This window comes from Vombatus ursinus, unplaced genomic scaffold, assembly GCF_900497805.2.
Source record: "Vombatus ursinus unplaced genomic scaffold, bare-nosed wombat genome assembly UNPS02014853.1, whole genome shotgun sequence".
Taxonomy (NCBI): Eukaryota; Metazoa; Chordata; class Mammalia; order Diprotodontia; family Vombatidae; genus Vombatus; species Vombatus ursinus.
The window spans coordinates 201105-212911 of NW_020954631.1; the positions used below are offsets into that span (position 1 = coordinate 201105).

Here is an 11807-nt window from a genome sequence, read left to right on the forward strand (position 1 = left end):
GCCATAGCCTGAAGGAAAAATTGGAAGCACAATTAGGGTTAGTGTTGGGGGTGTGGGAGGAATAGGTGAGTCACACTGAAAGCCAGAGCTCAGGTCAAAGACTCGGTGATTGCTTTTCATCTTTAACTGTAAGTGTGAGTGCACAGAGTCTCTTCCCTGGGGTCAGTTTCCTCCAGAGGGTTGGACTGCATGGATTGCTAAAGTCCCTTCCAGCTCTGACCTTCTAGGATCCTAAGAGAACGAAGGGTGAGAGGAATGTGCATTAGAAGCTGTGGCAGGACTGCGGGGAGGAAGTAACACGCTTGCGCTGACAGGAGAGGCAGGAAGGAGGGAGGAGCAAGCCACAGGCTGGGGGAGGAAGAGGAAGAGAAGGAGGAGGAGGAGGATGGCAGCAGCTCCGCTGCCACCGCTGGTCACCTTGGTTTGGGCTGGAGTTCTGCTCCTCCCAACAGAGTCCCATGGCGCTGTCTTTGCTCAGGTATTCGTCTTCAGACAGGCTCTATGGTGGGAAGGGGATCGCTCTGGGGATTCTGGGGGGCGGGGGGGGGGGAGGGAGAATATCTGGATCAGGCAGAGGGAGGAGCCTTACCAGAGTTTGGAGCTGTCCGCGGTCCTGTAGGAAAGGAAAAAGGCTGGGCTGCAAGTCTGGATGTATTTGGGTCTTTGTGTGACATGACTATGTGTGTGTGATCGTGTTAAGTCTTTGGGTGATGATTCTTTAGACATTTGGCCTTTGTAACATTGTGATTGTTTCTGTACCCTATGTCATTGTGCCTTCACGACCAGCTTGATCATGGCTGTGGCTTTGTGTGGTGTTCGTGTGGGGTCACGTGTCTCTACGTATGTCTGTGGCAGGAGTTGCGGGGTGGGGGTGGGGGTGCCACTGCTCCATCTCTTTCGCGCTCCTCCAAGCTGGTGTGGACTGGCTATGGGGATAGAAGGGGAAAGGGAGTCAGTAGATTTGGAGACCAGGCTTGGAGCTCCCGAGGGCCTTGTCCTTGTGGCTGTCTTGGAGTCTGTGTCCTTCTGGGATAGCCTTTGAGATTTCAAGGACTAAGCAGCGTGGTTTGGTTTTATGAATGTTTTTGTGCTCTCCAGTTTTATGTCACATTCATTTCAAATCTATTCTTTCTCCATCACGAGCATCATTTTTGTCTTGTCCCAGATATGAAAAAGGCGCTTTCTGCCAAAGCACAGGCTCTCCTTCACCCTAACTAGTGGCCCTTTGGTAGACTTTGAGGAAGGCTCTGAAGAGCTCTGGCCCATACAGCCAAATGGCTCTTACTGAGTCATTTGGAGACGACCGAGTAGGTTGATTTCTGCAGAGGGAGTTTCTGCTAGTCCTCACAGAAATGATTCAAGATTGTAACATGCTGAAACGGAAGGCAAACCACAGGCAAGAGTTCTGCCCCGCTTTGGACTCAGAGGATTTGAATTCCAACCCAGTTCTGTCTTGGTGACCTTGGACAAGTCACTTCCCCTCCATGGGCCTGTTTCTTCACCTATAAAATGAGAGGAATTCGAGTTGGACTATATGGTCTCGGAGGTCTTTTCTGGATTAAAAGAGGATAAATACATATGCACATACATACAGAAATTTCCCATTACCAGAGACCTGGCAAAGAGCTCTAGAGTGATTACTGTCCCTGCCCTTTGTCGAAGTCTCAAGTCAGACATTATGGTGTTGGTTTTGGTGGGATGCGAGGGAGGGAACACATTGGAGTCATGGCCAAATCAGACATTCCAAAGCCATTTCAAGATGTCTCCCTTACCCACAAACGATTGGTAGTTAGACACTTCCATGTTTCCAATGACATGAAAACTCACTCATTTTTAGATTTCCTAGGGATGGAGAAGTACTATTCACTAGGTAGACAGAATTCAGCAGGCTGCTGACGGGATATTTGGGGGTCCTGATGGCAAACCAGAGGACTGTGGATCGGTTGGAAGAATGTGTAGCTTGGCAAAGGGAATACTGAAGAGGGGGTACATGCTTGGCTGTCTTCATTTATCTGAAGAGCAGTAATGGAGAAGGACTGGCTTTGTTCAACTTGGCCTAAAGGCAGGAGAGGGGCCATGGATAGGAGGTACATCTAGGCGTGCTGTCAGGAAAAACTTGCTATGAAAGCGACCCTAGAGTGGAATGGGCTGCCTTGGGGTGTGTGTGTGTGGGGGGGGGGGGGTGTGTGCTTACTTTTTAACCTGGTGGCCTTCCAGCAAAGGGGCAATGGCCAGTTGTCAGGCACATGGCAGATATTCAGGGAATGGTTGGAGGAGCTGGGGCTTTTAAGCCCCTTCCAGATCTTTTTAATAACATGTCTGTTCTCGAGTCACATGTAACATCTGCTCTTTCTGGGTCCCACAGCCCCAGACCCTGCCTTTCTCTTGGAACCTTGGGCAGATGGCAAGGGCCCTTCAGTTGGACTGGCCACCAGGTTCTCCCAAGGCAGCCCTGCTGGCCCAGGCCCTAGAGCGGCTCCTTGAGGCAGAGGCTGGGTGGCGGGAGACCAAGGCTGAAGCTGCTGCCCTGGCCCAGCTCCTCTTGCACCTGTGGGGAGGCTCCCATCTTGAGCCTGAGGTCAACATGGAGGAGACAGTGTCACTTGGTCCCAAGGCCCAGGCCAAGGATGAGGCAGCAGATTCCAAGCAGGCACTCCTCAGGTACCACTGGAGGGAAGGTGGATGGGTCTGGGGAGGGGCAGAATTGGTGGCACTGGAGACTTCTGGATATTTCCATCCACAGATTTGTGATGAGCCAGCTGTTGGCCAAGATGTCGGAGACCCAAATCCCTCCCATCTTGGTCAGGGGGGAACCATGGCCCCGGCAACGTCGTCATTTGCGCCGGGACCTGGGGCCAGGTCCTGCTTCCGTGTCACATGGGACTGCACTACAGCGCCTGAACCGCCTGGAGGCCTTGGGAGCCAAGGGCAGGGCTCAGGTGCAGTGGGGAGTACCACTTGCTACCACACGCTACTGGCCAGAGTGACAGGGTCTCCATCCACCCTTGCTTCCTGTCTCTCTCCTCCATCATGCATGTTTATCCCCAGCCTTGGCACCCAAGCTTAATAAAATAGCCTCCTTCGTGCCCCTGCAAGCAAAGCAGAGTCTGTCTCATCTCTGGTCCCCACACCCCTTGCCAACTTCTGAGGCATTTTCCCAGCCCCTTTTGGGGCAGTCGATCTCCTGGAAACAAGTCTCTTCCACACCAGCTCACCCGGGCACTGATGCCAGCTTGCCTCGCATTAACGATGTTTATTGCTACCTTATGGTGGCACTTTTGACCCTCCCCTCCCTCATCAACTACAAAATGGGTGGGTGGGGAAGCAAGTGTCTTTCGTTTTCTTTTATTTAGGGAAGCCAGTGTCTGCTAGAGAGACGTAGGAATGATTGTTCTCATTAATCAATAATCCAAAAGAATGGCAACATCAAGGAGGGGCCACCGGGCACTCAGCTGTCATGGCAACGCTGGCATCTCCTCCCCAAATTTGGACTGGTATGCAGCCTTCTTGGCCTCCAACAGAACCTAGACAAAGGCAAAACAGTTGGAGGGAGCCCTTCTCTTGATGCCCAGCCCATGGGACGCAGCAGCCACTTCCAGGGGACTCACCTCATGGTTCACATAGGCCTGGCAAGTGTAACACCAGGCTGAGAGGTCAGCATAGCTTAGGACCAGTGGGTGGCCTGAGGCCTCATGGTGTTGGAGCATGTGAGCCTGAATGTAGCGGCCACAATGAACCTAAAGGAAGCCAGGGAGGGAAAGAATCATCATTTATTAAGTGCCTACTATATGCCAGGCACTGTACTAAGCCCTTTACAAACATTTTATCTTGTCCTTATGACTGCCCTGGGAGGTAGGCGCTATTATGATCCCCATTTCACAGGTGAAGAAATTGAGGCAGAGGTGAAGTGACTTGCCGAGTGTCACAGAGCTAGTGTATGAGGCAGGATTTGAACTGGGGACTTCCTAACTCCAGGCCCAGCACTCTGTGCACTGTGGCACCCCTGGCAACCCTAAGAATGAGGGTAATCCCTTCTAGTACCCAGGAGTTGGAATGACTCCAGGGTCAGGTAGAATCTTGTTCTCTGCCAACCCCACACCTCCACTCTGCACTCCATACCACCTTCCCCGGCCCACCTGATAGCAAGACAGGCAGAGCCAATTCTCCAGATGGGTGCTACAGTCCTGGCATGGCTGGGTCACATCCAGGCCCCCCTCAGGCACTGAGCGCACAGTCGCCAGGTGTGGGCACCAGGACAGCGGGGTCACAGCATAGAATGTGGCCTAAGAGGTTGTTTGAGAGAGCAATGAGTCTGAGGCCAGGAAGGGTGTTCTCACCATATCTTCATCCGGTGGGGACCTGGGGGTGAAGCAGAGACTCACCCCCTCAGCATCAAATTGGTCCCCTATCATCAGTAGGGTAGGGGTGGCTGGGCCCCCTCCCCCAGCCGCCTCCCCAAGTAGGCCAGGCTCCCCAGGGTCCTCTTCTTTGGCAACGACGGCTTTGGCCTCTGGCTCCCCCGGAGCACGTGCACTGAGCCGAAGGGACTCCAGGCCCAAGGTCTCCTCGAGCACGGGTGACAGAGGCCGTTCCTCTAGCTTCAGTCCTGTGGCCAACGCCTCTGGGGGGCTCTCCTTCTCAACCGGCTCCAATGAGCTCTCCCTTGCTTCCACCTCTGTCTTTACTGCTGGACAGTGAATGGAACGGGGAGAAACCAGTCACCCCCCCATCCGGTTGGACCCTCCGCAGCCCCGACTGAAGCTCTGCTCACCAGTAAGCCGAAGGCTCTGCCAGTACTTCTGGTGGTTCTGGGCAACCTCAGCCAGTGAGAGGAAGGCCCCAGGCAGCGGAGGCCGAAGCCAGGGGAGTGATGGGGGTGGGTCACCTAGAAGGGTCCGGGCACAAGCAGCCATAGATTCTGAGATGGATGTTAGGTTGTAGCCACCCTAGTCAGGGGAAGAGAGGTAGGTGGGCATGGAGGGCCCAGAGTCATGGGTAAGGACGATCAAGGGGAGACCACAGGAAAGGGAAACAGCAGAGTCCCGAAGGAATCGTACCTCGAGGATCAGGGCAACGCGGCCACCAGCCAGCCCCATCAGCAGATGCGTCATGTGTGCGTAGCCCTCTGGGGAGACGAGGCAGCCTCCGAGGGGGTCCCCTCGAGCAGCATCAAAGCCAGCAGACACCAGCACCAGCTCAGGGTTGAACTACAACATAATTGAAGCACTCGAAACGTCTGCCCGGCCTCTCGGGTGGATGCGAGTGCCAGGAGAGGCCACCCCACCCTCAAACATCTTCTTTTGCCGCCAGTCTCACCTCGTAGGCAATGGGCATCACAATATGGTGCATGGCGGTGAGGTAGTCGGGATCTCCAACGCGGGGCCCGTTCCATGCCACGTTGACATTGAAACCCTCTCCCTGGCCCTGGCCCACGCAGCTGCTAGCACCATCCTTAGCCACAGGGAAGAAGGCGCCGTGATCATAGCGGTGCAAGGACACGTACAGCACGCTAGCCAGGAGAAGGTTTGTTAGAAGACCAAGGCAGAGGCAGACGCCTCCCCATGGGCTTCCTGTCCTTCCTCAGGCCTTACCTTGGGTCCTCCTCAAACATGTGCTGTGTTCCATTGCCATGATGAATGTCCCAATCCACAATCAGGATTCTGCAAGAAGAGACAAGGAGCCTCCCCCAGCTCTTTCCCTCCAGCTCCCCTTAGACAGAGTGCTCAGCAGCTTTTGTGTGGCCTGGCCCTGTGGGCAGTCAGGCTGGCGATGCCAGAGGATTACCAAGGACGCCAATTCTAACGAGCCCCACCTCTCCAGATAGAAACCCAAGAAAGCCAAGGTCAGAGGCCAAGTTAGAAAGCCCTGCGTCTGAGGGCAAAGGTGGACAGTACTCCTCTTCACCCTTTCCAGCTTCCTGCCTCAGCTGCACTCACCGGAGGGCCCGGCCTGCCACCTCCTGCGCGTGGCGAGCAGCCACGGCCACAGAATTGAAGAAGCAGAAACCACAGGCAGCATCTCTTTCCGCGTGGTGGCCTGGTGGACGGACAATGGCTAGCCCGTTCTGCACCTGTGCTGAGGCCAAATGGCAAAGGATGGCCTCATTTCCTGCCCTCTGTTATCTGCCTCCTCTTTCCTCACCCCACCTTGGAACCAAGCCATGTTATACCACGGCATGCCACGCCACACCACAAGAATTCCACCCTATCCCACATCCTCCACCGTGGTGGAGCCCCCTCCCTTTCACCACGTGCCTCCCTGGCCAAGATGGCCTCCACCAAACTGCAAGCGGCTCCAGCGGCGAGCTGGGCACAGCTGAAGGAGTGGGGGGACATGTAGATGGAGTTGTAACTTTCACCCTCCCTGTGCAGGTCCCGAGGCTTCAGGCCACTCGTGGCTCGAACACGGTCAACATACTCCTCGCTGGACAGGAGGAAGAGAGGAAAAGGTGGGGAGAGGCGCTTTGTGAGGAGAGGAAAGAACAAAGAGAAGAACAAAGAAAGAAAAGAGGGTGAAGAGGAGAACAGAGGAGAGAAGAGAACAGAGTGGGCAAGGGGCAGCCTCTACCTGTGGCAGCTCAGCAGCTCGTTGTCCGTAGCGGAACGGGCAGGCAAAGGGAGGCATCGAGGGGTCAGCCCGAGCTCCACGAGGCGCTGCGCTATTTGGGCAATGCGTTCGGGCCGCTCTGGGTGGTGGCTGGGGAAGGGCCAGGTAGGGTCATCGAAGGGAAGGGAGGTCATGTGACCCCTAGCAAATGGTGCCCTCAGCCACCAACCCAAGCCCAGTACCTGTCCCACATATTGAAATGCTCCATCATCCTCTCGTCATATACCAAGCCTGTTCGGTTCGGAGGCAGGGGCAGGGCCTGCTCCAAGGGTTTCCCCAGGGCCTCAAGCTTAGGCGGGGGGCCTAGGCTCACCTCCCTGTGATCTTTCTCCTTGTCCTCAGGGGCAGCCTCTGTTATAGGGGGTGGGGGGTGGGGATCAAAGGATCACAGATTTAAAGCTCAAGATCACGTGGTCCCACCTGCTCATTTTAGCAGGCCCTGGGAGAGGGAAAGGACTTGTTCAAGGTCAAGCCAGCATCTGAACCCAGTCCTGAGATCTCCACCATACTAGGCATAGTCTGGCTGTCCCACGGAGGCCCACTTGTGGAATCTCTTGGTTCTCTTCCCTCCCAGCCCATCACCCCTGGGGCCTCCACCTCTGAGGACTGAGATCATAGATACCTTTGGATAGGCATGGGCAAAGGAAGCGGGGCCCACACCTTCCAGACCCCCAGCCCTCCCACGTTCCCTTGACCCTCTCAGTTGCCTCACTTACGAAACCTCTGTATAACCTTCCAGAAAGGTCTGTGAGCAGCCAGGGTACAGGACAAGGAAGCCAGGGCACTGCCAGTTGGGAAAAAAAAAATAGGAGTGATCAGAGAAAATCAGAAAATAGCAGAGCTGAAAGAGATCTGACGTTACCTAGTCGAAGGCTCTCATGATCCGAAGGCAGGACGAGGGACTCAAAATCAGAGAACGTCTGAGACAGGAGGGACCCTACAGGTCACCGATGACAATCCACAGAGAGGTGGAATGATGTGTCCAAGGTCACCCAGATTCTAAGTTAACAGTCATCCACATTCCTCCCCCCAGAGAAACCCTGGGATTCCTTGAGGACCTCTCACCTGGGGCAGGGGGTGCAAGGTGTTGCCAACATGGGACATGGGTCTCCCAGGAGGGTCTGCAGAGTGGCACTGACCCCCAAAGCAAGAGAACGCAAGTTGTAGCCACCCTGCAGGAAGGGAGACGCAACTCAGAGAAGGAAAGAAAGGGAATGATGATGGAGGGAAATCAGCCACTCTCAGAGGTAAAGCAGTTAGCTGTCTCGTGGAAACCTAGCATCAAAGTGGGAATCCACTGAGAACAAGGGAGGAGCAGTGCTCAAGGGGACACAGGATGAAAAAAAGCAGAAGGGGAAGGAAGAGCAGAAGCGTAGGCTCTCAGGCCCCTCCCCAGAATGCCTTTGCCCCGATTTGCCCCTGGCCTCTTCCCAGATCCAATGAGCAAGGCAGGAAGGCAGTTATGTGCGTAAACGCAAAGAAGAGGTGGAGAGGAAAAAGACAGACACAGAGACTGAAAGACATTGAGTTATCCCTCACCTCCAGACACAGAATCAGCTTCCCCTTAGCCAGACTCATGAGCAAGTGAGTGAGGTGGGCAAAACCCCCCGGAGTGGCTGCCATTTCTCCCTGGGGAAAGAAAGAGGGAGGAGCTGAATGCGGTCTCCCAGGTCTCACCCCCATTCTGCCAAGGGTGAACGAGAGGGACCCAAAGACCATGATCCTGCCCTCCTCCCGAGTCCAATCTGTCTCTCCTGCCAAGGGGCCTACCTTGGGGTCCCCCAGCATGGCATCAAAGCCAGCGGCCACCAGAACCATCTGAGGCTGAAACTAGAGATGGAGGAGGAGGAGGAGGAGGAGGAACACGTTAGCCCGGCTTTCCGCCCTGCCCACTTAGCTTCTCCCTACCAGACTTCACTGCGGATCCCATTCTGAACCTTCCTGCCGAACCTTCCCATCCGGAAGTCTTGTAATCTGTTCCTACCAGCCAAGGTCCTGAGCGGCGGCGGCTGCTACTGCTATCAGGACCACTCCGACCTTTCCTGACCCCTACAAATGGAAGTCTTCCATGTCCCCCAAGCTCTCATCTACTCAGTCCCCTGAGGCCAGACTCCATCTCCTTCCCAGACCTTAGGCCCTCAGCTTCTGCCTTCTAGCCCTCACTACTAGGTCTCCCAGCACTCTTGTGTTTAAGGGGCCCCGCCCGAGTTCCGTTACCTCCAGAGCAATGGGCAGCAGCACATGTAAGAAGGAACTGATGTAATCCCCATCCCTCATCCCCACCTAGGGAGGAAGACACAGCAAGACAGAGAAATGGACAATGAGCGCACCCACATAAGAAGGCCTGTTAGGCCAAGGCCTTCTGCAAGTGCTAGGGGCCTGACCTGGTTCCAAGGCACGTTGACAGTGTATCCCTGACCCTTGCCACTTCCTGTTGCCTGCCAGTCAGAAGCTTTTAGGTGGGGCCAGAATCGGCCCTGCTCATAACGGTGAACAGAGAAGTAGAGGACGCTGGAGAAGAAAAGGGAGGACTTTAGGGTAGAGGGCTTGGGGCAGGGGGGCAGCAGGGGAAGGAATTCTAAGCCCCCTAACTGTACCAAGGGGAGGACCCACTCTGAACATACCTCGGGTCCTGCTCAAAGATGAACTGTACGCCTTGCCCATGGTGGACATCCCAATCCACAATGAGTATCCTGGAAAAGGTTAAGGGTCCCCTGAGAACTCACCTCCTGCCCAGAGAAGCAGGGGCCCATCACTGGGCAAGGGCTTGGTGAGCAGATTCCCCAGAAAGCCCATATTGCCCCCAGCCTCACCGTGACACATGGTGCTTTTCTTGGGCATAGCGGGCAGCAATGGCAACATTGTTGAACATGCAGTAGCCATTCATGTTCTCACGCTGGGCATGATGGCCAGGGGGCCTAGGACCAGAGAACCACGCACAAGCTCAGAGGGGATCTAGGCACTGATTTAAGGCAGAGCTCAGAACAAATTGCTTTAAAAAATAAAAGGCAATGATGAACCCCTATATCTTATGTCAACATCACGGTAAAAAACGTAATAGTACAGGGATAGTCAGCGATACCAGAAAAGGGATGGGTCTTAGAAATTATCTGGACCAACTTCTGTTTTCCAGAAGTGGAGCATGAGGTCCTGAAAGGACACAGACACAGATTCCCTCAGATGAGGAACAGAAGGATAAAGGGAGATCCACCTTCCCTGCCAGCACCTACCTGACAAGAGCTAGTCCATTTCGGATCTCGCCTCCCATCAAGGCATCCACCAGCCGAAGCAGCGCCCCAGTAGCCAAGAGGGCACAAGGAAATGAGTTCTGTTCCAGGATTGGGGGGGGGGGAGTAAAGAAGGGGAAACAAGAGACCGGTGTGAACACAGAAAAAGATCAGAAAGAAAGTAGAGACAAGGAGAGGTGCGTGGAGACAGGTTTGACGGGAGAGAGAGGAACACAGACAAGAAGACAGAGAAAAGAAGAAAAAGTCAAAGCAGAAAGAAGGCAGGGAAAGAAAAAGAAAAACACGAAGGAAAGAAACAGACAGAAAGAAGATGAAAGAGAGGGAAGAATAAACCAAAAGATAGAGGGGGAGAAAGAGACAAAGAGAAAGTGGGAGGAGAGAGAGGGGAAGCTTGCAGGCTGCCAGTCAGATTCTGGTATCTGCAGTCTTCTATCCCTGTCAATCTCCCAGAGGCAGCCTGGTGTGAGGCCGGTGGCTCACCGGGTGCAGGTAGACAGAATCGTAGGTGTCCGAGAGGGTCCGAAGCTCCGTTTCAGTCATCTGGGGCGTGGATGCCATCAGGTCTACATATCCTTGACTGTTGTTGCACAGAAAGCTGGATATAGGTTTCTACAGTCTTGGGAGGTTTGATGCTACCCAAGAAGGAAGAACCCCAAGGGAAGGAAGAACCCGGCTCAGGACCCAGCCCTTTGTGCTCACCTATGGACGAGCTGCAGCTCCTGGGAAGTAGCTGGCTGGGCCTACGGGAGCAAATTCAGGGAAGGAGTCCTTTATGGAAAGCCCACTCTGGCCTTGGGGGACTCAGGCTGGAGGAAACTGTGTCTGGAACAGAGCCTAAGCACTTCATGTCTGCTGATAATTTGGAAGGGAAGAAAGCCCTGGACAGGACGGAGATGGAAGCAGTGAGCCTGCCCACCCTCCTCAATGACAGTGGAAGAGGTGATGCTGCCCTCACCTCAATGTGGACACACCGCTGAAGCAGGCCATCCCTGGCCAGCTGTTCCTGCACAGCCAGAAGGCGTTCCGGTCTTTCGGGGAAGCTAAGGAAACGGTAAAGTGAAAAAGTCGAATCTGCTTTTGTCTTCTGGCTGAGAACCCTCTTCTCCTTCCCCTTGCCTGGCTCACCTTTCATCCCAGGAGCAGTGGAATCCACCCATTCTCTCATCCAGCACCAGGCCAGTCCCTGAGGGGACTGCTGACTCCGCCTCAAGGTCCTAGAAGGGAACCGAAGAGGAAGAAAACAAATAGTAGAGGAGGTCAGCCCCAACGGAGATCCTCTTTCCCCAACCGGGATCGAGAAACCAGAATCTGAAGGGGTCAGAAAGAGTTGGTGAACAGTGATCTGAGATCCCCACCTAAAGTCTCCAAGTCTTACGCAAGGAACGAGAAAGAGAAGTAAACTGAGGCCCAAGTGCCCTGGCTTGAGACAGTGAAGGCAAGGGACACAAACTCACCAGGTCTCGCAGGTTGGTCACCAGATCTTGCTCAGACACTTGACTCAATTTCTTTGCTCGCCCTCTGCGACGGGCCTCGGCTAAACGTGGGCTGGCCCGAGGGACTGGTGACCCCTTCCGGCCTCCTCGCTTCTGCCCCTAGGGATGCCCCGGAGGGTAAGCGGACAACGGCTCCTCGAGCTCTTGGCATCTTTGGGGAGACAGCTGTTCCATCTGGCACCTCATGCCTCGGGGGCTGCCCAGATGCCCCCTCCCTCACCCTACAGAAGGGATTCTCGGCCTCCTCACCCCGATGACTCATGGCAACTCAACTGACCATCGGCCGGCTTCCGTCAGAGGGCGATCTGCCGGAGCTCCCTCCTCCGTGCCTTGGGCCTGGCTTCTCCTGCTGGGATGCCATGGGCGGCTAGGCCTGCTGACCTGAACGGAGGAGACAGCCGGATTCTCAGGACGATGGCCCACCACAGCCCCCCGACCGTCCGAATATCGTCCAGTCACG

General features: G+C 54.9%; 2 protein-coding genes across 3 annotated transcripts; one reads left to right on the forward strand and one right to left on the reverse strand.

Moving 5' to 3' along the window:
* The first annotated feature begins 258 nt into the window (after positions 1-258).
* Positions 259-3095, forward strand: LOC114027211. The gene is made up of 3 exons (XM_027841166.1): positions 259-478; positions 2366-2661; positions 2744-3095. The coding sequence occupies exons 1-3, from the start codon at positions 386-388 to the stop codon at positions 2985-2987; spliced, it is 633 nt and encodes a 210-aa protein (XP_027696967.1). The 5' UTR covers positions 259-385; the 3' UTR covers positions 2988-3095.
* A 143-nt stretch (positions 3096-3238) lies between these two features.
* On the reverse strand, positions 3239-11801 carry HDAC6 (histone deacetylase 6). Of its 2 annotated transcripts, none has more exons than XM_027841156.1 (27): positions 11625-11801; positions 11309-11446; positions 10980-11068; positions 10810-10894; positions 10554-10594; positions 10335-10431; positions 9837-9934; positions 9420-9524; positions 9231-9299; positions 8991-9117; positions 8824-8889; positions 8377-8436; positions 8146-8235; positions 7672-7778; positions 7323-7390; positions 6789-6957; positions 6568-6696; positions 6255-6423; positions 5937-6070; positions 5592-5660; positions 5317-5509; positions 5058-5207; positions 4772-4946; positions 4383-4684; positions 4137-4283; positions 3609-3737; positions 3239-3524 (listed from the first exon to the last, which is right to left on the reverse strand). In XM_027841156.1, the coding sequence occupies exons 1-27, from the start codon at positions 11706-11708 to the stop codon at positions 3456-3458; spliced, it is 3159 nt and encodes a 1052-aa protein (XP_027696957.1). In that variant the 5' UTR covers positions 11709-11801; the 3' UTR covers positions 3239-3455. The 2 variants fall into 2 exon arrangements, with proteins under 2 accessions (XP_027696957.1, XP_027696956.1); XM_027841155.1 differs by having other exon boundaries at positions 4383-4687.
* Between the last annotated feature and the right edge of the window lie 6 nt (positions 11802-11807).

Coding starts and splice junctions, on each gene's coding strand:
- LOC114027211 (XM_027841166.1), top strand. CDS start 386: ATGGCAGCAGCTCCGCTGCCACCGCTGGTCACCTTGGTTTGGGCTGGA. Junction 479..2,365: donor ATGGCGCTGTCTTTGCTCAG/GTATTCGTCTTC, acceptor TGGGTCCCACAG/CCCCAGACCCTGCCTTTCTC. Junction 2,662..2,743: donor TCCAAGCAGGCACTCCTCAG/GTACCACTGGAG, acceptor TTCCATCCACAG/ATTTGTGATGAGCCAGCTGT.
- HDAC6 (XM_027841155.1), bottom strand. CDS start 11,708: ATGGCATCCCAGCAGGAGAAGCCAGGCCCAAGGCACGGAGGAGGGAGC. Junction 7,779..8,145: donor AGCTGATTCTGTGTCTGGAG/GTGAGGGATAAC, acceptor CCCTTCCTGCAG/GGTGGCTACAACTTGCGTTC. Junction 5,510..5,591: donor ATGTTTGAGGAGGACCCAAG/GTAAGGCCTGAG, acceptor TCTCCTGGCTAG/CGTGCTGTACGTGTCCTTGC.